General features: G+C 43.7%; 1 protein-coding gene across 2 annotated transcripts; it reads right to left on the bottom strand.

The window, feature by feature from the left end:
- Positions 1-873: 873 nt before the first annotated feature.
- On the bottom strand, positions 874-26573 carry PAAF1 (proteasomal ATPase associated factor 1). Of its 2 annotated transcripts, XM_065408113.1 has the most exons (12): positions 26510-26573; positions 25505-25545; positions 23017-23120; positions 22323-22412; positions 16593-16691; positions 15971-16121; positions 14296-14490; positions 12756-12847; positions 9924-10039; positions 7372-7454; positions 5769-5851; positions 874-1516 (listed from the first exon to the last, which is right to left on the bottom strand). In XM_065408113.1, exons 1-12 carry the CDS (start codon positions 26554-26556, stop codon positions 1439-1441), a joined length of 1179 nt encoding a protein of 392 aa, XP_065264185.1. In that variant the 5' UTR covers positions 26557-26573; the 3' UTR covers positions 874-1438. The 2 variants fall into 2 exon arrangements, with proteins under 2 accessions (XP_065264185.1, XP_065264192.1); XM_065408120.1 differs by lacking the exons at positions 25505-25545; positions 26510-26573 and adding an exon at positions 25454-25501.
- Between the last annotated feature and the right edge of the window lie 54 nt (positions 26574-26627).

Here is a 26627-nt window from a genome sequence, read left to right as displayed (position 1 = left end):
GAGAAGTAGAAAGTGGGAAAACAGATTTTGTATGTGGGCTAAATTCTTATGACCATTTTGATTGGCTACAAGGTAGTTATGGATCACCCCCTTTTACAAATGGGGAAACCGGGCATAGGGAGATTAAAAGGGATTTGTCCAAGGTCACACAGTGAGTCAGTGGCAGAGCTGCATCAGATCTCTGGTGTTCCTCAATCTTAGCCCACTGTTCACTCTTTGATAGCACATGATAGAACAGGAATTTACAAACACCCCCACACAAATTGTGGAGGTAGATCACAGTCGACAGGACTGAACATTTGTCCCTTAGGGCAGGTCTTCACTACGGGGGGGGGGGTCGATTTAAGATACGCAAATTCAGCTACGCGAATAGCGTAGCTGAATTCGACGTATCGGAGCCGACTTACCCCGCTGTGAGGACGGCGGCAAAAATCGACCTCCGCGGCTCCCAGTCGACGGCGCTTACTCCCACCTCCGCTGGTGGAGTAAGAGCGTCGATTCGGGGATCGATTGTCACGTCCCAACGAGACGCGATAATTCGATCCCCGAGAGATCGATTTCTACCTGCCGATTCAGGCGGGTAGTGTAGACCTAGCCTTAGACTTAACATTTAGATGAAAATGGCAGTCTGCCACTATTATTTGAAATCCTATGGCAAAAAGATGCTTTTCACCATACTGTAAGAGCTATGTAATTACTGATTTAACAAAAACTGGTGGAATTTTAATGTGGCCTTCACTACAATGGCTATAACTACAACTGGATATATTTTTAAACTGCACAAGAACATATGTATTTCATTCACGTGGAGATCAAACTGAAATCTCAAATTTAGTCAGATCAAATCACGGCTACTCACTAAATTCACAAAAATCACACTTTTTATTGTAGAATAGAGTCACAAGAAAGGTTATGAGGTGTTGAATGTGACATGGACAGAGTCGTTTTGCTTTTAAATTAACTGTCTTGAAAATGCACAAACTTCTCTAGAAAAGGGGTGATCAAAAGTCAATCCCTTTATTTCAATCAATTCTGCAGTATGGTCACCTCCAGATCTCGTGTCTCTCCAGCCCCAAGATCATAGTCTTGTTAGAAATACCAAAATTGTCCACTGAATGTTGAAAACAGTTCGGTACATATATTGCAGATACAAAGGGTCTTGCATTAACATCTTCTATAAGCTGCTTACTAGAAGAGAATGGTCTAAACTTTGGGTTGTAATAAGCAGCACAAGATCAAGAATTCTATGTACAGCCTTGTTCTTAGATTTTATCACAACAATGTTCTCAAAGCTTATATATACACACTTCATATATACTGTACAGTCCTAGAAAGGTAGCATTGCTTTTATTTGGAAGTGCTACATGGCCTAGGTTCTAATCTAGCTAGACTTCAGCCTTGTTTCTTTGTTCATCTGTTTCCCACACACCACAAATGGTCAGAGGTCAGAAAGCTGGTATCTCCTCACCATCCCATCTCTGCAGCATGTATAGATTTGTTTCTCCCATGTAGCTACCTAGAAGAGGGAAATGAAAATATTATTTAAAAAGAAAACCTCTTACATTATCATCCTCCTCATCTGCTTTTCTCACAAGCGCCTTAGTGCTTTTTCCTATGCAACCTCATATGGGTGGGGAAAAAACTTCTTTCCTCTTAAATCCATCCTTAAAACACCCCTCTCCCCATGAGGCCTACAAATCACAATAATTGGCCACTGGCAAGGTGAAAGACCAGCTGGGGCTGCTTGACAACTCACAATAGAAACATACCCATATTAGACAGGGACTTCTCCCCCCCCCAACTGTTTGGATAGCATTCAGCACAATGGGGCCCTGATCCCTGACTGGAATCTCTATGAGCTACTGCAATATAAATATATAGTGAATGGCCTTTAACCTCTCCCTTGACTGTTAGGACTTCAAGGTGATGCCAGAGATTCTTGGAAGGGTAATTGCCCCATAATGTTCACAAAGGATTACAATGGCATGATCATTAGGATATTCTGAAAAGGATCTGCTTCATTGGTATCTCCGTGTTAACAATTGGAAATCCTACTGGTACCACCCTGGACAGGGCAGTTTGCTACTGGCAGAAGCTCATGTACTTCCCCAAATGCTATATTATAGTGGATTCTGAACTCAGCAAAAGTCTGAAGAGAAATGGGAACATCTGAATGTTTTTATTTTCTGAGATGGGAAGGAAAGAAATCAGCGGCCCTCGGAAAAAGTATTATCTCCTAAGCTAGCCATAGAACAACACTGGCTTAGCTGAAAATGCAGCAGTTTCCCTGAAGGAAAACTGGAGGAAGAGGGAAGACGACACATTAGTAAATGGTGGGTGGTCCTGTTGAAAAGCACTATGGGCATGTTTCTTGGTGTCCATTTTTCTTCAGATTTGCCATTATAAAGATGACTGTGTAACAGCACTTGGGGTCTATAATGTGACAGCTAAAAGCTTTATAGTCATTCAGCAACAACTTTTAGAAACAAGGTTTTTGGGGGGTTTTGAAATTGTTTCAAAGATGACCAATCAAACGCACTCCATTTACAAGATGGGCTTTTCTGTCAGATCTGAGAGAGAAGATGGATTTCTTTTGCTCACGGATCACCACCAGTTAAAAGTCTGCAGGCCAAACTCTGCCCTCAGGTATGCTGGCCTACGCTGCCTTCAGTGGGGTATACTGTTGGAACAGATGGCAAGATATGACTTTGCAATAGGACTGTCAATTAATTGCAGTTAACTCATGCGATTAACTCAAAAAAATTAATCGTGATTAAAAAAACTAATTGTGATTAATCAGAGTTTTAATCGCACTGTTAAACAACAGAATACCAATTGAAATTTATTAAATATTTTGGATGTTTTTATACATTTCCAAATTATTGATTTCAATTACAACACAGAATACAAAATGTACACTGCTCACTTTATATTATTTTTGATTACAAATATTTGTACTGTAAAAATGATAAACAAAACCCAGTATTTTTCAATTCACCTCATAGAAGTACTGTAATGCAATTTCTTTATCGTGAAAGTGCAACTTACAAATGTAGATTTTTTTTGTTACATAACTGCACTCAAGAAATAAAACAATGCAAAACTTTAGAGCCTACAAGTCCACTCAGTCCTACTTCTCGTTCAGCCAATCGCTAAGACAAACTAGTTTGTTTACATTTACAGGAGATAATGCTGCCTGCTCCTTATTTACAATGTCACCAGAAAGTGAGAACAGGTGTTCGCATGGGACTTTTGTAGCCAGCATTGCAAGGTGTTTAGGTGCTAGATATGATAAACATTAATATGCCCCTTCATGCTTCGGCCACCACTCTAGAGGACATGCTTCCATTCGGATGACGCTCGTTAAAAAAATAATGCATTAATTAAAATTGTGACTGAACTCCTTGCGGAAGAATTGTATGTTTCCGGCTCTATTTTACCTGCATTCTGCCATATATTTTATGTTATAGCAGTCTCAGATGATGACTCAGCACATGTTGTTCATTTTAAGAACACTTTCGCTGCAGATCTGATAAAATGCAAAGAAGGTACTGTTACGGAGTCCCCAGGCGATGCTTTGGAACTGCTCCCCACAAAGCCAGTTAGGACTTTGGGGAGCCTCCTCTTCCATAGAGCAGACTGTTTTTAGGGAAAGAAGCTTACACGGCTTTACACCTTTTGGGTTTTTCCTGGGAGCATTTAGCATATGCCCCTCCGTGTGCTTCCCACAGCGAGTCCGCCCATGTGGGGTTCTGGGGAAGCCAGAGGTCCTGTACGCACCCCCACTTCGCAGTCAGACGTGACTCTTAGCCAGCCAGTAAAACAGAGGTTTATTAGATGACAGGAACATGGTTTAAAACAGGGCTTGTTGGTTCAGCGAACGGGACCCCTTTGCCGGGTCAATTTTGGGGCCCAGCAAGCCCGATACCCCCGTCTGCCCTCACTCCTAGTCCCCAGCCAGCTCCAAACTGAAAAACCCCTCCAGCCCCTTCTTTCTGGCCTTTGTTTTTTTCCCGGGCCAGAAGGTTACCTGATCTTTTTGTTTTCAAGACCTTTAGTTGGTACCTTGCAGAGGAGGGGCCCAGGCCATCAGTTGCTAGGAGACAGAGTGTTGGGCATTTATGTACACTGGCCCTTTGCTCTGCAGCAACTATACACCCTTATCCCACCACCTAGATACTTAAGAACTGCATAGGGGAAACTGAGGCACCCACACAGTATTCAGAGAAAACATTAAGAACATTTCCAGTTCGTCACAGGTATCAATGTGAGATTTCTAAAGATGGCTACAGCACTCGACCCAAGGTTTAAGAATCTGAAGTGCCTTCCAAAATCTGAGAGGGTCGAGGTGTGGAGCATGCTTTCAGAAGTCTTAAAAGAGCAACACTCTGATGCGGAAACTTCAGAACCCAAACCACCAAAAAAGAAAATCAACCTTCTGCTGGTAGCATCTGACTCAGATGATGAAAATGAACATGTCGGTCCGCACTGCTTTGTATTGTTATCGAGCAGAACCCATCATCAGCACGGACACGTCCTCCGGAATGGTGGCTGAAGCATGAAGGACACCCACGAAAGCTTATGCTCCAATACTTCTGTTAGTCTTAAAGGTGCCACAGGACCCTCTGTTGCTTTTTACAGATTCAGACTAACACGGCTACCCCTCTGATATATGAATCTTTAGTGCATCAGGCATGTAAATATCTTGCGACGCTGGCTACAACAGTGCCATGCAAACACCTGATCTCACTTTCAGGTGACACGCTGAAGAAGAAGCAGGCAGCATTATTGGTTTTTCTGAGCGACTGGCTGAACAAGAAGTAGGACTGAGTGGACTTGGCGGCTCTAAAGTTTTACATTGTTTTATTTTTGAATGCAGTTATTTTTTTGTACATAATTCTACATTTGTAAGTTCAACTTTCATGATAGAGATTGCACTACACTACTTGTATTAGGTGAATTGAAATACTATTTCTTTTGTTTTGTACAGTGCAAATATCTGTAGTCAAAAATAAATAGAAAGTGGGCACTGTACCCTTTGTATTCTGTGTTGTAATTGAAATCAATATATTTGAAAATGTAGAAAAACATCCAAAAATATTTAAATAAATGGTATCCTATTATTGCTTAACAGTGCGATTAATTGAGCGATTAATTTTTTTAATCGCTTGACAGCCCTACTTTGCAACTGGAACCTGGTTACAAGGAGCGCTAAGCATCATCCTCAACACTGTGGCTGTACGGCGCTGGATCCTAATCCAGTGCTCTCCCGCAGAGCTGTGTTGACTCAGCAGGGTTTATGGGAATAAAGAGTAGCAAAAACTTACTCTGATTTCTGAAATCAGCAGATGTGATTCGGAATATGCACAGTGGGCAGCTCATCTGGGTAAGAACTGGGCCATTTTTACATTAGTCACTTTTCTAAATAGAATTGCCCTTTACAATAGACATGCCTGAATGCTGAGGTAGGAGCCCCTGAGTTCTAATCAGAGCTCTCTCTGACAATGAACAAGTTACTTAACCTCTCTGCCTCAGTTCCCCATCTGAGGGGAGAAATTACGCTACTGTTCCTCAGACAGATGACATGAGGATTTGTTTGTGTAAAGTGTTATCATTCAAATAAAAAAGTAAATTTAAAAATTCACTTCTCAAAAAGGTGCCAGCTCTGCTGGTTGCCAAATCACCAGACAATGGCAGCCATTGCAGAGTGGCACCTTTATTCCCCCTCGCTGGTACTCAGGCCAATAGTAAGTAGACTTAGCCATTACCTTGTATACAGGGTCACAGTCTGCTTCTGTGAGGTCAATTACGTGATCAAGATCTTGCTGAATAATAAAGCAGGTTCCATCACCTAGATGAAAAACGAAACAGATAAGGAACATAGAACTGCTTGCAAGATAAGACATTCTCACAACTACAAACTGATGCAGATTGGCATATACAGGAACCATTTTGTATCAGAGCCCAATCATTGCTTTAAATCAGGGGTCGGCAACCTTTCAGAAGTGGTGTGCCGAGTCTTCATTTATTCACTCTAATTTAAGGTTTCGCATGCCAGTAATTTTAACGTTTTTAGAAGGTCTCTTTCTATAAGTCTATAATATATAACTAAACTATTGTTGTATGTAAAGTAAATAAGATTTTTAAAATGTTTAAGAAGCTTCATTTAAAATTAAATTAAAATGCAGAGCCCCCCGGACCGGTGGCCAGGACCCGGGCAGTAAGAGTGCCACTGAAAATCAGCTCCCATGCTGCCTTTGGCACGCATGCCATAGGTTGCCTACCCTTGCTTTAAATCATAAGAATAAAGAAGAACTGCACTTGTTACACAAAGTCAACAGAGTCCTTTGAATAGGGGTTGTGGGCTGGCAGTTTGGCCAGACAGACCCTCAGAAGATTGGGGTACCTCATGGAAGAGTCAGTTGTTTTGGGAGACCAATGGGGAATGATGACAGAAGAACATGAAATGTTAGGAAGTTAATGAAACACTGATTAACATTGTTCCCATTAGGTCACTTGTCATCCATTTGCTGTGGGCATGTTCTCTAAGGGTGTAATTTCCAGCTCGAGCAGATATGTCCATGCTAGCTCTGATCGAGCTAGTGCGCTAAAAACAGAAGCGTAGCCATGGGGATGTGAACAGCGGGAGGGATTATGATCCCACCTGATTATGATCCCACCGCTCGCCCCCCTGCAGCTACACTCCTATTTCTAGTAAGCTAGTGCAGGTCTATCTCCTCGAGCTGGAAATTACGTCTCCAGCTCCTGTATAGACGGACCCAAAATGTCACTTGGACAGCCAGCTATCACCCTGCACCACAACCCAGGAATTCACAGAGAAAGCAGAGCTGCATGATCACAGTGAGACGCTGGGTGAGCATATGGAGGGATGAGAACATATCCAAGAGGAGAGACAAGAGCAACTCCAGCTAGCCCTTTGGAAGCTCCTCTCCAGCACCAGACTGGAAACACGTCAAGAGGTAAAAAAAATAGATACGATCTAAAAGCTCTGGTCTTTGGTCAGAACATACTCATCACATCCTCTTAATTCACTGGGGGCCTGCTTCTGAACAGCCTGGTATAGATTTATACCTCTGCAAAGTGGGTGGGAAACGCTCCCAACACAGAACAGTAGCATTACACACCCATTTTGCAGAGCTGTAAGAGACTCCATGAGGAGCAAGGCAGCAGAGAATCAGGCCCTTGTTTTATAAAATGCCTTTAACAGTTCTTCTCTGCTTCAGGGGACCGCAAGCAGAAACTGACGTGTCCACACACTGCAAGAAATGTGCAAAAGTGTCTTACGAGGATGACGATTAAGGTAACCACATTGCAAAGTAAACACTGTTGCCTCAGTAACACTTGTATTACCTTGGCTGGCAATAAATCCATCTCTATAAGGGAGCAGACAAAGCACTGGTGCTCCTGATCGATGAATGATCTGAACTGGAGCCCTAGAAAAACCAGCAAAAACAAGGTCCAAGTATTATAATCAAGGACCACACTGTTGTATTAATTTAGATGGAATATATGGGCCAAAGTTGTTAACATAACCTTAACATAACCCGGTCACTGTTTAACATTAAACAGTGTTAAACAAGGCTCGGTATAGACCTCGGCTTTCTTCGTACCAGGGCAAACACACCATTAAATATCCTTTTAACCTCTTAATAAAGATAAAGAAAAGAAGGAAAACACAGTCAAAGCATTTGAAAAGTAAAGTATTAAATAAGACTGATTTTAATAACATCCCTTGTTCCCTCTCTCTCTAGCTGGAAAGAGTTTTTAGAAGGAAAACTCCTTGTGTTTGACAGTCTCTTAGATGATATCAAAGACGGCAATAACTGTCCTTTGGCGAAAAGAGACTTTAGTTGAGATGGGCTGGAAGTGTTGTTGTTAAACTCTGATCCCGTTTCATCCCATGTGATATCTGGGATTCAGCTGGAGCTGATGGTGATAGTGATGGTCATCTGGGTCCCTCTCTCTGGCTCAGTCTGGTCAGGGCATCTCTCAGAGTTAGCGTGACAAAGACCCAGGGCCCCAGGAGATGGCGGCAGCCATGATGGTGAAGCTTCTGTTCTCTCTTTTCCCCAAAAAAGTTTCTTTCTTCAAGCATCCAGAAAGGGAGTGGTGGGTGGAACAGCCCAACCCCTCATTTTGTCTATCAGTTAGGCCTAGTTTTTGACACACCAATTTTGGTTCATTAATTTGAGGACCCACATTTTCTTGTTTACAAACCTGACTTCAACACAGTCCTTGAGCTAGATCAGTAGGCTTTTTTATTGGACTAATTCAGTTTTGTGTCTGGTTTTCTTGCACCTGTTTATAACGTTCTTTACTAAAGATAACTTGACCTATTTTTCATGGTTAATTCCCAAACAGGCAAAAAGTTATAGGCCCAACCGTCAGGACACCTCCCATATGCAACATAATAAAGAACAAGCAAACAGAACAGAGAAGAAAGTGATTAAAGATGTATCAGACAACCATTAGGGTCACATGAATTATACAGAGTGAGATTGGAAAGCTGGTGGTTAGTCACCATGGACAAGGGATAAAACTGGAAAGATAGAGACACATCCAGTCTGCAAAGCTCAATATTTTATCCTTCAGTGGCTAGATCAGGGCAATGTAATAGTAATATAAGGAGATATACCTATCTCCTAGAACTGGAAGGGACCCTGAAGGGTCATCGAGTCCAGCCCCCTGCCTTCACTAGCAGGACCAAGTACTGATTTTGCCCCAGATCCTTAAGTGGCCCCCTCAAGGACTGAACTCTCAACACTGGGTTTAGCAGGCCAATGCTCAAACCACTGAGCTATCCCTCCCACCCTCAATGATTCCTCCAGAGGCAATTCCAGAAGATATAAAGGGATCTAAATGCTAGTTAGTTTGTAGGCAAGCACCAGGATTCCCTCTGTGCAGAATTTAAAGAGATTATCCTTAATGAAATAGATGAAAGCTTGGAGACTTTCCAATAACAGAAAAGGAATTTTTCAGACATGGAATGCTAAATTCTGTCGTGTCTTCATCCGAAGGTATCATCTTGACAACCTCCCAATTGGAATGTGCATTTGGCACTAATATAAACAAAGTTAATCATTGCACTGTATGTACGAGCTTGACTAAGAGCTTTCAGAAAAAGGAAACACTTGGCAGTGGGCAGATCAATTCAAAAATACTAAATTGGAACAGGAGAATCATATTGCAAGCAGAATGCACCACTTATAAGGCGTGTTATATCTCAGGCCTAAAGAATTAAGCTCATTGTCAGAGGCAATGGGGGATGGGATTTCCGTCTGGTGGAAGGCGTTTAAAGCTGCACTGGTTGCATGACAGCTGATAAAATGATGTGGTAGGAAGAAGTGCTGCTGCTTTGAACTGTTTTATATTTAACTCCTACATTATTGTGATTTTAAGTGTATGTCAAGAGTATCCAGATCTTTGGAGGGGCGCACACTCAGCATAAAACCAAAATCTACATAAAGCAAGACAAATTCCATTCTTCAGTATCTCAGCAGTCTATATAAAATGAATCCATATTGTAGTCTCAGTCCAATTCTTAGTGGAAGAGAGTCTACAACAAAACCACCACAAACACACGTGGCATCCTCATTGGTCATCTCTGTAGAGATACCAAGGGCTGAATAGGCCAGAGAGATCGAGTTGTTCTCTCACTTCTAGCAGGAGTCCCTTCAGATCAGGCCTGAAGCACAGAGATAGGGCACTAAGAAAAAGACTGAACAGTAACTGACTCTGATACGCCTGATCTGTGGCTAACTATAGGAGCCAGCATCCCAGGGATATCGGCACTACTGGCGCTTGTGCTGTACCTGCTCTACAGTCACCATGGCTGTCAATTTAGCTCCTTTCACCAACACTGAATTCACTGCTTTAAACACTCCACCACACCTGCCACTCACTTTGTATTTCTCACATCCAGCTGATATATATTTCCATCCTGAGTCCCTGCTAGGAGATAGATGCTTGAGAGGAAGGTACAGCAGTTAAATGCATCGGATCCAACAAAGAGAAACACCTGGGAATGAAAGGAGAGAAGACTTTAAATATCAGTTTATTCACAGGTAGTGTGAAAGACAAAACCCAGCAGCTTTATTCTTAATAGGCGTCCCAGGGAAAAGGGAATGAGTGATTTATTTAGGAAGTCATGGATACGGTCACTTCCATGAGTTATCACAGACAATTATATGCAACCTGTCAGATGCAACATAGGGCTAACAGCTCTTTGCTTCATCCCAAGACATCCAGAGGCAATAATGCAAAGAAAGCCTCCAGGAATGATCCTGTCATACTAGCATTGGCAATATATGTAGTTAATACTGCTGGGGTTCCCCTGGAGAGAGAAGGTAGCACATCATACAGAGACAGCAGGGACAATACTGGGCATATAATACCCTCCATGGTCTTCCTCCAGCCTTCCTTGCAGGGCCTAGAAATCTCTCCTCTCCCTGCTAATCTTGCAGCAACCTCCCTCTGTTTCAGGCACAACTGTGTTACAGTTGGTGGAAGAGTCTTCTCCAATGCAGCGCTTGCCATCTCTCCATTACTTTTCCAAACTCAGATGGTTCTCCTGTGTTTCTACCTCTTCAGTCTCTGTCCTCTATTTAAATTTTATAAGAGGATTTAAATCTGGCCCATGTTTTGGAAAAGTGTGTACAGGAGATACCATACAAGAAAGGAACCTGTACTGTGTAAGGCAAACACCTGTCCCAATACCGGAGACTGTACTTGTATAAGATCATCACCACCAGTCTTAACACTTTGTGCATAGGATCCACTGCCTCAATTTACAGTCACTGGTGTATAAGAGAACAAGTATTTAAAGCCAAATAATATCATCAGACCTTATAAACCCATTCTTGATGCTTTATGGGGTACACTGGTATTTTAGCCCTTTGCTGCTTACATTAACGTGCCAGTCACTAGACAGAACTAGAGGAATTGTTAAGGCAGCGTTTGCTCTGAGGGAGCAGTACTTGATTTATGGATATATTCTGACATCCAGAGGCCACTGTTTAAACCCTTGGAAAGAAGAGTTAAAGTTGGGATTATAACTACTGAGTTCACTAAGGGAGATGCGATTTGTTCACTGCGTAGATGGAGCTATTATGAGGAAGTCTTGCACAGCTACTCCCAATTGCTTCTCCACATGTCATTACTGGTATGTCAAGCTTTTGGCACAAGCACACTCTAGGCCCCCCCCTTCTTGAGGCTCTATCATAGGCCCTATGCCATTACTGCACACTTCCCATTCCTATTCCAGCTGAGCTGCTCTAAGCCTGTCTTGCAAGTGCGAGAGAATCCCAGGCTCCCACCTGGTTAGACCAGACCACGCTCAGTTGACAGGAAGGCAGAAGGTACTGGTTGGTAGACCACAGGTCTCCATCTGGTAAGATGGCACAGGTGCTCAATAAGGCGGCTCTAGTGAAGGACATTTTGGGGCAGGCCGACGTTATTGTAAAAATGAGACACACTACAAATCTGTTGTTGCTGACCAGAGAAGAAGCCGTCGCTTGAGTGATCTCATACAGATTGTATGGAGGGTGGGAGTCAGATCAAATACATTCTTCCAATGAATTTTAAAAAAATAATGTAATCCTTCTATGAAGGATTTTTTTTAGGAAATGTAAGAGATGGATGCAAATTAACAAGATTATGCTAGGCTGATTTTACACTGGGCTTTCAAACAGAACCATAGTTTTTAGAGAGATTGTACCCATGTTTTTCTTTCTTAAGCCATTAAGGCATTTTTCTAGTATTACAACATAAAACCAAACATCACCAGGCAGTTGAAAGGGGAGGCCTTAAAATCCAAGGGAAAATGTGTGTGGACATTAAGAATTCCATTGTGCTTTTTGTAAAACTAGGATTTGCCCTGGGGTCCTTGGCAAAATTTCCACACCCCTGCCCTTCCACTTTTATACTGTCAGTGATACCACCCCCCTAGAGAAGGCTGTATTTCAACAGTGCTGAATGCATAATTTGCAAAGCATTTTGGGATTAGACACATGATAAAAAGACCATTTTGAACCTCTGCATTAAAATCTAGAACACAACATATGAAAGGGAGGAAATGCAAAGTTATAGCTGCTACCACACCTCTGCCCCTTTAGTGTTAAATTCATGTCTTAATTTACAGGTGTAATAGCCACATTTTCTGAATTTTGTAGTTAAAAATTGCAAACTTCTACAAGCAGTTTTTGCATTTAATTTCCTTTAGAAAAATAAATGATTATACACTGAATGGAATTTGTTACATATCCTCATTTCAATGTGTAATCACTGCATTGGTTTCAATGCATCACACTCCCGATATGCATGCTCCAATATTTAACTGGTGCATTGCACACCTGTATGTTATGAAGTCAGGAGAAAAAGTGTATGGCAAACAGACATTAAATGAGTTCCAAATGCTTGTTAACATTTCATCTTATAACATAGTTTTTTATCATAAGAAAGAACCCTGTGACGGGTTTAATATATGGAGATATACCTATCTCACAGAACTGGAAGGGACCCTGAAGGGTCATCGAGTCCAGCCCCCTGCCTTCACTAGCAGGACCAAGTACTGATTTTGCCCCACATCCCTAAGTGGTGCCCTCAAGGATTGAATTTACAACCCTGGGTTTAGCAGGCCAATGCTCAAACCACTGAGCTATCCCTCCCCTTATAGGTCAAAAGGTGCCAAGAGGTTTTGAATGGACAGTAGTGAACAGGTCTCATGAGATACTTACCGGCTGCCTGCTCTGTAATCCCACACCTTGGAGCTTTTTGTCTTCCCGAGCCAACAGCAGGATTTTCCCTTCTGTCCCAATTTCTCGTTCACCTGTTAAAATTCTAATTGTTAACATTATTGGCAGTATTGCAAGGCATCTTAGCAACAGAATTGGGGAGGCTTATGCTGATAGTACCAAAATCTCTACCAGACGCTCACAGGACGTACCTCTTTCTACATGGAAATCCAGAAGGTCCCTTTGAGATTGAGACCAGTACTTGGTTTGGCAAAATGTCTGATGCTTTTGGGGTGGGAAAGGGGAAGAAAACACCCTTTTAACTAGGGAGGGAAAAGCAAGGAGATTCATGTACCAACAGACAAAATACTCATTTCCAAAGGCCTCAATTATATAGGGCCTAATCTTACTCCTGCTGAAACCCATGGCAAAGCTCCCTGTGGAGCAGAAGCATACCCCTAAACAACAAGAATGGCAGCGTGGACCAATAATCACACAGATCCTAGAGCCAATGGAGCCTCCTGCTAATTTTAGCCAATACATTAATGTTAGATGTAATATAAACCACATTAACGAGTATTATGCACATAGTATGAATATAATACATGTTACAGATATATAGATATACACACACAAATAAATAAGTGTTGGGAAATTATGTTAACTAAACGTATTACGCTCTCCCTACAGTTCAGTTCATCCATGTCAAAAATCCCACTACACTTTGCAAAGCTGAACTCAGCTTTGGCATTAGAAGCCTGTCAAAGCTAAGATATATGAACGGTGTGTCCTAGCACAGGCTGGGATGCTTCTCGGCTCTCTATGAGCTGAGGGGTGAAAACATTATCTAGAACAGAGATAAGAAAAGTATAGAACAAAACAACAACTGTTACGAACTGGTGGGCTGGATTTTAGTACAGAGTTTTGTAACTTGTAAAATCATACTAGAAATACTACTAGCTGAAATGCCTGTCTTTGAAGCACAGCTTCTGTATAAACAAAGACCATACTGGATCAGATCAAAGGTCCATCTAGCCCAGTATCCTGTCTTCCGACAGTGGTCAATGCCAGGTGCTTCAGAGGGAATGGAACAGAACAGGTAATCATCAAGTGTAGGGTAACCATGCTGCGAGATAAGAATTGCTTCCCAGAAGGAGGGTATGTATGTTTGCTTTTTGTACTGTACTGCTTTGTCTTTAGACAATAAATTTGGCTACGTTCAGTTATTTGGTCTCAAACATTTTTAAGAATGAACTAGGAGTGTAGTCAAATAATTGGCTACACCTTTTAGTCTATATCATCCTCTAAAAAGGAACTGTATTCGTCAGCTTTTCTCAGGACTCCAGTGAGCAACCCTGATGGCCCGCTTCCCTTCCTCTTGAGTTTATGCTGTCAGATGAGACCGCTGAGGATGGAACTGCTGCCCAAGCGAAGGATTCCCCTCTCATAACAGTAGTTACGTATTTTCCTTAGAGCCTGCACATGGCACGTCTGAACTGTACAGCTTTTTAAGGGAAAAAGAAAACCTCTCTATATTACTTACTAGGTGCATTTTCAGGTGAGCCCAGATTTACTGTATTGTCAGCAACGCCCAGAGCAATGCCATTCACAGGAGAACCACAATCTGCAACAACGCCTAGGCAAGCAGATTTCCCACAATCCCAGAGGCGGGCAGTGCCATCTCTAGAACTGGAAATGACATTTCTTCCCCGATCCACAATGGCTGTGTCCAGGATACCTACACCAAAGCAAAGAAACCTCTCAGAAGGGTAGAAGCGAGGAAGTTACAGCAAGGTTGGAAAAGGCACCTATCTTGCTTTAAAAGCTGGAAAGCATGCACCAGAATCTCACAGGCAGTAGGCCGTTTGGGTGAAATCCCACTGGAGTTACATCTGCTCACACCAGAACTGAATCTGGCCCCTGAGCTAGATAACCCCATCATGAATTTGGACAGGTTAGTGATACCTGTTTATTCCAGATACAGCAACATGGAAAGCATGTTCCCTTACAATTTTATATCACTGTTGTTTCTAACATTTAAAGAGGTATATTTGAATAGTTACAAGATTTAATTAACTGTCCGCATACGGAAGCAATGTTCAAAGGCAGCAAGTTCAAATGCCAGGACTATTTTTCAAACAAAAGTCAACTGCAACCAGACAAAACCAAATTTAATTATTCTAGCTGACTGCTGCTGCTGAGATTGCTTGCGATCCAATTATGCACACAATGGATGAAGTCAATTTTGGAGACAACAGAAGTCTGCTAGATTTCCTCTCACTGAAGCTCTGCTACATTTCCTGTCAGATTAATTTACAATATTGTTGCAATACATCTGCAAAGCCTTTTGCACATTTTAAAAATACACAAAAAGGTCAAGTGAAAATTACGGTAGGCTCACTGCAGGAGACTAGAAAATTACGGTAGGCTCACTGCAGGAGACGAAAAAGATACCGCATTAACATTTTGCTCAAGTATTTGGACAGATAGATGCCACTTAGGCTATGTGTACACTGCAGCTTGTGTCAGCCTAACTTAAGTCACTCGGAGGCATGAATAAACCAGCCCTCTGAGTGACATAAGTTACACCGACATAAGCGCTAGTGTGCACAGCGCTATGTCGGCGGGAGAGCTTCTCCCACCCACATAGCTACCGCGGCATGACAAACAGACTTCGTGCTCTGAGGCATGAACAGTGTCTTTACTTGTTTTATGAGGCACCTACAACATTGCTGGACATTTGAAAAATATCATCTGAAGCAACGGTGGTACAACCTTTATTATCTGAATGTCTTGATTAATGCTGAATAAGCATTTATAATGGAAGGAATTTTCAGTGTAATGCATATAATCAGGGATATGAGCCTATTTAGGATAACAAGGAGTTCGACTGTCAACTGTACAGAGGAGGAATAAAATGCTATCCTAACTCCATGTTCACAACTCCGAGCAGACTATTGTGCTGTTCTCCCTTCTTTTCCCTATAATACAGATTCAAAACCTGAAATGCAACATGAACAACTTCAGGTGTTTAGAATAGCAGCCGTTTTTGTCTGTGTTTTATATACAAATGCTTGGAGTCTGAAGAAGATATCTGAAGCATCTAATGTTAATGCACTGCACAAAAATGTAATAGGTTGATGCTTGAACTTTAGCCCTCTGGTGTGATGTAATTATACAGGCAGCAAATTAAGCATTTTAAAGGCTAGTTTGTGTACCTCCTTTGTGACCTTTAAACGTTACTACGCAGCTGGCATCTTCTGCTGACCAGATCTTTAGCTGGGCATCCATTCCCCCACTCAGAACTACAAGGCCCGACGGGAAAAACCTGCAACAATTCACATCATACACATGGCCTTCCAACAGTCTCTGGAAAAACAAAGAACTGTGTGCTAGTTCCACTGTTATCACCCTGATGCCATCCTGTATTACGTTATTCAGTACTAGGAAAGCATAGTGTTTCTACCTAAATCGTGGACATGGTCAAATCCCCCATGAACATAGCCAATTTTCTACAGTGGGATAAGTTCAGAAGCAGACAGTGAACAACTGCACCGTAGCTACCATCACTTCTAACTATCCTTCCATGTTCTAATATTGGGACTCATCACCATGGCCTCTGAGCATCACTTCTCTTGGGAGATTATGCCACAATCTAATAGATCTTTGACCTCAGAAGTGAAATTTATGCTAATGTCTCACTCAAAGGACAACACCGTAACCACACTGGACCTCAGTGCACAGTCACCATTAGTTAGGAGCCAAAGCAGGACACTAGAATCTATGAACTTGAGACCAAAAAAACATAGAAGAACCCAAAGATAGAGCCAAAGTTCTTACTCTTATTTCTCCATTAGCCGCCTGCCAGATTTTCATGGTTCCATCAGTGCTGGAAGATACGCCAAGGCCCCCGCCACTGGAAATATCAATGCAGATTATCTGTTTGGAAAGACAGCACCAAACAGTATGAGCATTTTATGTGACCCTGCAAACACATGCTTATTTTGCTCACTCCCGCAAGGGAATTTTGCACTGAAGGAGACCTGCTAACCAAAGCATTCAGTATTAACACCTATATAGAGATAGATATTGCAGATTTCACCATAGCAACTGAGCAATCATAGTCAATCACTTCACATGCATAGCTGAACGATTCTGGTCTGACAATACTCTCCACATACAAAGCACCTTTCGTTTGAGGACCTCAAGATCTTTTACAGACATTGGCCTCACAGATGTTAGGAGGCACTCGTTAATAAATGTTAAGAATATGCTTAGCAAGGTCTTGGCTCTCTCATTTAGTCTAACAAAAAAAAAAAAGGGTTGTCTCCCTTTTGGGGTGGGAAGGGGGCTTGAGAGAAGGGAATAGGTAGCTAAAATGAGTGTTTCCTGATTAAGGTGTATTATACAGACATTCTATGTCTCCCCCTCAAGGACAAGCTGCTGGTATGATCTGACCTGAACCCAGGATTCAGACATGTTGACCAATTGGATTATCTGACTTGAACCACCTCAATTTCTTACAATTTGGTGGCATTTACAAGCAGAGACTTTGCTAAATTTTTTCTCTGGCTCAGCTCAGAGTTCTGCCTGGGCAAGGAGATGGAGGGGATTTTGAAGGGCAGGTCAGCAGCGTGGAGGGATAGCAATAATTACATTTCAATTGGCCAGACCAAGTTTTTGGTTAGCCTGGGTTGAACAGGGGCCAGGATTTTTCTACACTGTAGGCATAAGCCCCTTTTTGCAAATAAGAAACTGAAGTAATGAGGTTACACAACTGGCCCAAAACAACACAGTAAGTAGCAGAGCTTAGACTAGAATCCTGACGCAGTCCCTTGCTCTAATTACTAGACAATATTCCCTTCCTTACACAATATGGTACCTAAGTGTAGCCTCTTCTGCTTAACTCCCAGTGCCATGAAAGGGCATTGTGTTTGCGAGCATAGGAAAACAGATCCAAACCTGCAAAACATCAGGTTTGAAATACTCAGACACCCAGCAGCCACAGCCTTAAATTCTAGTAGGGCTGACTTCATCCTCATTAAGTAGATAAACTGACTCCCACACAATTTACCACTTTTTGTAACAGCAAACACTTGCCTTATATCCTTGCACAAATTTGTCTTTCCCCAAAATATTGTGCATCATTGCTGTGATCTGGTAAACAGACTTCTTCTAATCTGAAGGGGGCTGCATTTTAGTTGTGGATGACGTAGTTTTGTAACGCATTGTGTAATCATATCACTTCACCCACTGATAAAGTACAGCTACTCCTGGGGTGGAATGAGACAGCTGGGTAACAGATCATAGCAACAGTGAACAGTTAAGGACAAAACTAAGAATAGTCTTCAGCTGAAGGAAAACAGAACATAATTACTCAAATTGGAACTCTGATAGAATAAGGTCTTAGCTCCAGCATCCTAATAGAAAAGGATATGGGATCCTTACTACTAACAAGTGGTCAGCACTCAGGTTTTGTGTCTTATCTAAAATAAAAGCTTATCTAGTGGCATCATACTGAGGCATCAGTTCAATACCAACTCAGAATGAAGAATGCCACCTAATGATTTGCCACCACATGTTTTCCCTGGTTTCCTATCCAAGCAATGACCAGGACAAACTCTGTTTAACTCATGAGTTCTGACAAGCAAGATCACAGCTAGGGGTGACATGGCTGCAGATCCGCGGTACTCCATTACCCATTTTAAACAAAAATGTGAATTTGTGGATTGCTTTTGTGTTTAAAACTATTTAAAATTCACATAAGAGCTCTGCTGGCTGGGGCTATTCAGTGAAAGCACAAGTCAAATCACTTCAGGCCTTGGCTACACTTGCAGCTGTACAGCGCTGTGAGGTAAACCTGTCTTCGTACAGCTGAGTAGGGAAAAGCACTGCGGTCTGTCCACACTGACAGCTGCCAGCGCAGTGGCGTGGCCACACTTGCAACATCTGCAGCTGTATTGGGAGCGGTGCATTATGGGCAGCTATCCCAGCATTCATGTGGCTGCAATGTGCTTTTCAAAACGGGGTGGGGGGTGGGGTGTGACAGGGAGTGTGGGGGGAGAGAGTGCTTTTTGGAGCATGTCAGCTCTCTATTTTGCAAGTTCCAAACTCCCGGCCCCCTGCTCATTCATTCACTCACTCAAAGCAAGCTGCAGACTGTTTGCTTTTCTCTGTGGTACGAGCTTTGAAACCGGCACTTCCGCATTCCTGCAGCTTCTGGAGACACTTATGTATTCATGGAAATCAGGAAAAGCCATTCCCCTCTGCTTCTGTAGCTGACATTACTAATCTGACTTTCTCTTAACACAACCTCACTTTCTTTTAATACATACACCTCTACCCCGATATAACGCGACCCGATATAACACAAATTCGGATATAACGCAGTAAAGCAGTGCTCCGGGGGGATGGGGCTGCGCACTCTGGCGGATCAAAGCAAGTTCGATATAACGCGGTTTCACCTATAACGCAGTAAGATTTTTTGACTCCCGAGGACAGCGTTATATCGGGATAGAGGTGTAGTTGTAGAGATGTGAAAATGCCACTTTCCCCAAACACTGTGCATCAAGATGTGTTTTTACAAAGACAGAGCACATTTATTTTTCAGCATCTACTATAGCATTTTCTATAGCACCCATTACCACAGTATCTAAGCACCTCACAAGTAAGTTAGATCTGCATAGCCAAGTCCCTCGCAGACTTGACAGGTTTCTGCTCTTCTCCCTTCTGCGGCAGAACAGGTTTCGTTTGGGATACACACGTTTTTTAGTCTCTTTGGGTAAGCTTTATGTAGAGTTATAAAATCAGCCAAATCGAAGGCTGATTTTCCCAGCCATGTGCTCCCTTCCAATGCCAAAACGAAAGTCCCAGATCAAATTCAGCTTTGCTGCGTCACTTAAGAAAGTGAGCAGCTCCCCAAAATAGAGAATGCAGAACAGGGAGGTGCAGGTACTATATGGGAGTAGAGGAGGGGGAGGAGCAAATGAAAAAGCACAAAATCCCACAAAAATAAGAATTATGTTTAAATAAAGAACAAAGCGGGGGCAAGGAGATGGACTAAAAGCCCAGGAAAGTGAGGAGTCCTTTGTTTATTCACAAAGCAGACACAGTACAGGCAGCAGTAGTGTGACCTTGCCCACACTGCCCCGCCTTCATGCCTCGCCCCGGAACAGGAGGGTACACTTTAAGGGGTGAAAGTAACTCATTATTCATAAACCATTCAACCCTAGCCTCTCTGCTGAGTCTGCCAACAAGGGGATTAAGTACAGCGGTCACACCATGGATACTAGAAAGGCCAAGTTCACTTCCTCTAGGACAAACAGCCACCAGTTCAGCAGCTTTGCCATGACAAGCTTGGTCTGGACTTGAATTAGAGACCTAGAGTTGAAGAGTTCCATACCATTACTAGTCCCCTAGCCCAGCCTGTCACACTCTCTAGTGTTGTAATGATTTCTGCTGTAATTCACCAATTTTTCCCCTTTATGGTGGAACCTGCTGGGGGACTGGAGTGAGCAGAGACTGTAGCTAAAGTGCAAGATAGAGGAAAAGAGAAAACAAGAGCCAGCCAGAGGAGACTGTGGGAGAAAGGCATCCTTCCCACATTTTGGGCAGGTACCGGGTCACCCCGTATGTTTGTACGGGACCTGTCACATTGGGCCCCTGTTCTCACTGGGGTCTCTGAGTGCTACTAGAATAACAAATAAAGCATCTCAATCTCCCCTTTTACTGACACACAACAAGGTGTAGTAAGAGGAGGCCCTGAGATATAAACCTTGGTATCAGAGGCCCGGTATGAGGCCTAAGGCCTGAACTAAAGTAATGGTCAAGACTTTGCTAACATAAAGCAAAGTTAAGCTGTGAGCCAGAGGCAGGCCCTGCTCAAAGAAGCTGGCAAGGAAAGGGCTGATGCTGTAAAAAGAGACATACCTAAAAGGTACTGGACACCAGATATCAGAACATACACTATACTGGAACATTCCACAGATAACATGGAACAGGCCGACCCATCCCAATGACAGGGGCAAAAGGGTAAAATGATGGATAGAGTTGTTTTGATCGAACCAATCTGTACAAGGTGAGAGGCGGCACCTTGCTACGTAGAAGGGTTGCACCTCAATACGTCAGGAGTGATGTGTAACTTGTTTGTACCTGTGTATAAGAATGTATCCCTGGGGTGGTGTATTTGTCCGGCCGAGGGGGCAGTGGAAAGTCCCACCACTGAGCCGGGTCCATTGCCAAGAGGCACTTTCTCATAGTATGCCCGGTAGACTAAGTAATCTACGGGGAACTGCAATTGTGTCCAAGGTCGCAATAAACCTAGTCGACGTGACTTTGCATCTTACTAGACTCTGTGGTTATTGGGGGTTCTCTTCGGGTCTGCTAGGTCAGCTATCTGCGCAGAGCTGGGGCAGCACACAGAGGGAACACTCGCACGCAGCCGAGTGATATCAACATAGGAGAAAGCAGAGCACCGCACCGGTAGCATCTAACAACACAAGGCACCGAGGTGAAGTGACTTTCCCCATGGTCACACAGGAACTGTGGCCCAGTAAAAAACAAATGCTTGTTGCCTGATTCAGTCTTGTCCTTTAACCACTAGACCCATGCTGCCCCCATGGGAAAGTGGGCCAAAAGTGATATTTTTGGAGCCCAGTTATTGAAAGAAGGGATATGGAGTAGCATGGTCCCCGTGTAGGGTGAATGTAGTGCCGTTGATGTAGTTACTTCATGAATCATTGCAGTAGATCCAGTGGCACTCTGCTGATCCACAGAACCGCTCCTGTCAAAGCGGTGAAGCACCCAGTTGTCAAAGAGCAATGCTTTCTTATGATTTATTATAGGTACTGTAGTTGTACTCAGAGGCCGCTGTTAGGACCAGAGCCCCTTTGTGCTAAGCACTGTACAAACAAGCGTACAGGAAAATATGGTCCCTGCCCTGATGACATTACATTAATATGCAACAAAACTCAAATAATGTAACATAAGGAAAGTGAAAATCTGATGGTTCTACGTCACTGGAAAGTTTGTTTTTTTCCTTTTTTATTATAGCTGGTCAGTTCCTTGTAGCTGTCACAGTAGAATTGGATCTCGAGAAAGATTCCAGGGACCAAGGATTCCAGAGCCTTTTACCAAGAAAACCAAGTGCCTCTCTGCATCATATGTGACTGCTTCATGTATTTTGGGGGGCTGTTGGATGGAATTTAACTACGATTCGATTAGATTTACAGGTGACCCAAAAAACACAAAAGGCAGCAAAATGCAACAGCACCCTATTCTTCCATGTAACTAAAGGGATCTCTATTTTAAGCTTCCCAAAGGACTGCAGAATTTACTTTGGATTGTTTTCATACACCACTCCTTTAATGAACTGGAGAGACCAAGTTTAAAGATAGAAAGTGGAAATACTAACTTAATTCCAACCTGATTAGACTAGTTTGTTGCTAAGTTTCTATGCAAAGGCATGTTGCACTCCATTTGCTTCACTGGTCTGCAACAATTGCAGACAGATAAAGAATGTTATTAACATTCAGCTCCATGCATCTCTAATCACTCAGCAAGATTACTTACGCTTTTTTGATGAATTCTGCAAAAGCTTGTGTATGGTGCCAAAAATTTTGTGGAAACATTTTCATGAGGGCAAGAAACGAGTATGCTTTTCTAAATGAGTGGGGGGAAAAAGATTACAATGTTGTTAGAATTAATTGTACAGAACTATAACATTTACAGTCATGTCTTACGTGCATGTACAGATGGAAAACAATCTCCTAAAAATAATACATCCTTACTATCCCTTCACCTCCTACCTGCTCATTTTACTGACTCATTATCTTGCCGCAAAAAATATATAATCCACAGCCTGGTCACACACCACCAAACTTCAGGATATTTAGAGAGCATTCCTCATAGTAGTAACTAAGTGCCAGTACACCTAGGTGGACAAAGTACTTGGCCTTTCACTTTTAAGATCCTATTTTAAGATTAAAGATTTTAAATGAAAAAAGTTTGATGGCCTCTTTTCATGTCTAGAAGACACTGGTCCAAAACCCACCACATGCAACTAAATTTAACTAGTGCAGTTACCATGTCTAATCAGGAAAAATTGTTAAGCACTTTCTACGCTAAAGTTTAGATCATAAGGCAGTACATGGAAGAGCACACTATATTGCTGGCATCACACTAGTGATTAACTGTACCATTTTAATTTTGAGTACTAGCTACTTGCTGACCCTTCAAACATACAAATACACTGAAATAAGAGTACCTTGGTTATTTCATTTACAACAAATCCTTCAGAGGCTGAGATCTCTGGAATCCCATCTGAGCCTACTCCCTGGCATGTCAGGCTGCCATACAAAGTAGATTTCCCTGCAGTACAAAGAAATATTAAAGATCAGAGAAAATGATGATTTAGCATTTTACACATTTCACATGTAAATATAACCCTGTATTTATTCTCGGCCTTCAGCAATTTCAGTGACACACAGGCAGCCTATTCAGATCCAAAATTTAATCTTCCTTTATGAGTTTTTTTTTTAATTAAACATTCAATTATTAAGTGAGATTCAATTTGGACAAAGGCACTGGATATATCTGGGAGAAAATTAATGAACATGATTGATATGCCCTGTCTATCAGGCAGAGAGGAAAGTTTGGGATTCACGGATCATAACAGGTGAAAAAGGAGGGTAAGAATGGGAGCTTTTGCTTAACTCAAATGGTCTGACAGGTTAGTAAAGAATAAATCTGACCAGACAAGCTTAACTGCTTTTTTAAAATCACAAAGTTAGTAGATGAAAAGAATGTAGTAGATATATTTTAATTTAACTAAAGCAGTTGATAGTATGTAAGGAACACTTACTTGAAAAATTAATTCACTTTAGCTTGGATAGGAACCATGTCCTATGGTTTGAAGTTTGCAGATGACATTAAACTAGGAGGAGCTGGACACAAGCGTAAACACTGACCTAACAAAAAGGGCCTGGACACAGGCAAAAAATAAAACAGGATTCTGCTTGGAAAACTGGGAGAAACCCACAAAACAGATAATGCTCAGATGCGAGAGTGAAGCCTGACAGCAAATAAGACAAGTGTGGCAACAAGGTGGCTATGAGTTCAGGCTGTATACGAAGCAGCATCACAACACATAAGGCAATATCTGTTCTCTATAAAGACTCAATGTGAGCACACCTGGAACACCATGATCAGTTCTGGTTGTTAGATGTTCCAACTAAGATATTGACAAATTGGAGGGTGCTCATGGAAGAGCAATATGAACATGGGGTGGGAGGGAGAAACATTCTTAAGGATCCTATTCTAAAGTAGTTCTTATATTACCCTCCTCATCACCTTCATAGCTGAGCACTCTCCAGAATGCATTAAGTGATGTACTTAACACCTGTTACATGTGGTTCATTCTCTCTCACTTCCTTTTACCAGAAAGAGAAGCGTGTGTGGTACAGGGCTGTGGTTTATTAGGGCTTTTTACTATAAATCATACATGCTGCTATGTGTTTATGTTAGAGATGGCAGATCAAAGCAGCATGCACTGCACTTGAAATAGAAGGTGGGGAGGTTTGTGATGGTCCTTAGTTCCTGGGGGAGTTTATTCCACAATCTGAGACCAGCCCCTGAGAAAGCACAGCCCCGTAAACAGATGAGCTTCACTCTTATAGTAGAAAGCTCCTTTGTGTCAGAGAAGCAGAATTGCTGACCACTCTTCATCCCAGAACTTTAGGCTCTTTTAGATATTCTAGGCCCAGACTATTTGAGCACCTTGAGGATATAGACCAAGATCTTGTACTTGATCCTGTATTCTATAGACAGAAAATGTAAAGAGTGAAGGACAGATGCAATGGTCTTGCAGTGGCCCATGTTGATGAGGAAGCGTCCTGAAGCCTTCTGTACTATCTGAAGTTTTCTAAGGGTTGATGGCTTCATGTCCAGATATATTGCACTCCTGTAGACCAGATGAGAGGTGACAAAGGCAGGTATAATGGAGGTCAAGCTATTATCCACTAGGTCAAGTATCAGAGGGGCAGCCGTGTTAGTCTGTATCCACAAAAACAACGAGGAGTCCGGTGGCACTTTAAAGACTAACAGATTTATTTGGGCATAAGCTTTCGTGGGTAAAAAACCAACTTCTTCAGCTGCATGAAGACTGTTAGTCTTTAAGGTGCCACCAGACTCCTCGTCGTTTTTGTCCACTAGATAGTGTTACTTGCAGATGCCGCTATGTGAGAGGTAAGCAGTGAAGAGAAATCCAGGTACACACCTAGACTACTGACTAATTGTAAGTTTGTACCTTGAACGAACCAAAAGGACTACACTATGGCTGCAAACTCTGATGTAACAGGGCTTTTCCCTCTCTAAGATTTATTCTAAAGAGCTCAGCAGAAACATGCTCCAACCCCAGCTCCAACTCCCTTGAAGGAGAGCAGGAGGGCTTCATGTGTGCAGGCAGACACCCAGCTCTGAGTTTCTTGGGTCAGCACAGGGCTCAGGGTGTGTATATGATCTTCCTTTGGGGCCACTCTCCAGGAACACAGAACAAAGGGCAGGGCAAGAGGTGAAATCTGGCTGTATAGAGCTTGGTGGGGGTGTCACCACCCACACATTTCCTTTTTCATGGGCAGGTAAAGTGCTTCACTCCTATATGCCCCCCCAGCTCCATGTATTATGCATCATGTTAAGTGCATCACCCATCTCAGGGCCAGGAAGTCTCTTTCAGTGGCGGAGGAGTCGCCACTCACCTGGGCTCCTGCAGCTCAACCAGGCTTCGCCTTCGTTCCTCCTGTAGAGAAGCACAAAGGGCCTGTTACTTACAGACCAGACCAGCAGCACCGGGGAGGGAGCAGGGCAGCCAGGACGCACAGAGGAAGGGTAAGGAAAGGGGGTCTCTGGGGTGGGGGAGATAGGGTATAGCTCCCCCAGAAGAGGGGGGCTCTGGCGCAGGGAGTGTTACTGCCGGGGGGCAGGGCGGGCGCTCCCCGGGAGCGGGGGGGGTATCGCTCCCCCAGGAGCAGGGGGGGTGTCTCTGGGGCGGGGGAGATGGGGTATCACTCCTCCAGGAGAGGGGGGCTCTGGCGCAGGGAGTGTTACTGCCGGGGGCAGGGCGGGCGCTCCCCGGGAGCGGGGGGGGGGGGTGTCTGGGGCGGGGGAGATGGGGTATCGCTCCCCCAGGAGAGAGGGGCTCTGGCGCAAGGAGTGTTACTGCCGGGGGCAGGGCGGGCGCTCCCCGGGAGCGGGGGTCTCTGGGGCGGGGGAGATGGGGTATCGCTCCTCCAGGAGAGAGGGGCTCTGGCGCAGGGAGTGTTACTGCCGGGGGCAGGGCGGGCGCTCCCCTGGAGCGGGGTGGGGTGTCTGGGGCGGGGGAGATGGGGTATCGCTCCCCCAGGAGCGGGGGGCTCTGGCACAAGGAGTGTTACTGCCGGGGGCAGGGCGGGCGCTCCCCTGGAGCGGGGGGGGGTGTCTCTGGGGCGGGGGAGATGGGGTATCGCTCCCCCAGGAGCGGGGGGCTCTGGCGCAGGGAGTGTTACTGCCGGGGGCAGGGCGGGCGCTCCCCTGGAGCGGGGGGGTGTGTCTCTGGGGCGGGGGAGATGGGGTATCGCTCCCCCAGGAGCGGGGGGCTCTGGCGCAGGGAGTGTTACTGCCGGGGGCGGGGCGGGCGCTCCCCGGGAGCGGGGGTCTCTGGGGCGGGGGAGATGGGGGTGTCGGTCTCTAAGGAGGGTAGCGCGGGGGGGGGGGGCGGCTCCCACCTCAGCGCCTGGTTCCAGTCGCTCTGGATCCGCATAGTCGCCGCCATCTTCCCTCGGTACCGGAAACGCCACCTCCTGACCCGGAAGCGCTGGGAAGGCTCACCCAATAGGAAAGCGC

The sequence above is a fragment of the Emys orbicularis genome, chromosome 1 (assembly GCF_028017835.1).
Source record: "Emys orbicularis isolate rEmyOrb1 chromosome 1, rEmyOrb1.hap1, whole genome shotgun sequence".
NCBI lineage: Eukaryota > Metazoa > Chordata > Testudines > Emydidae > Emys > Emys orbicularis.
Note: the sequence above shows the minus strand (reverse complement) of the source record. Positions and strands in the feature narration are given on the sequence as shown.

Bases quoted from the DNA above. Each gene is read 5' to 3' on its own strand.
- PAAF1 (XM_065408113.1), bottom strand. From the start codon at position 26,556: ATGGCGGCGACTATGCGGATCCAGAGCGACTGGAACCAGGCGCTGAG. The intron at 23,121-25,504 runs GTGAGTGGCGAC...TTTGTACTGCAG, and splicing joins GTTGAGCTGCAGGAGCCCAG to GGAAATCTACTTTGTATGGC. The intron at 16,692-22,322 runs GTAAGTAATCTT...CTTTCCAAACAG, and splicing joins GCAGAATTCATCAAAAAAGC to ATAATCTGCATTGATATTTC.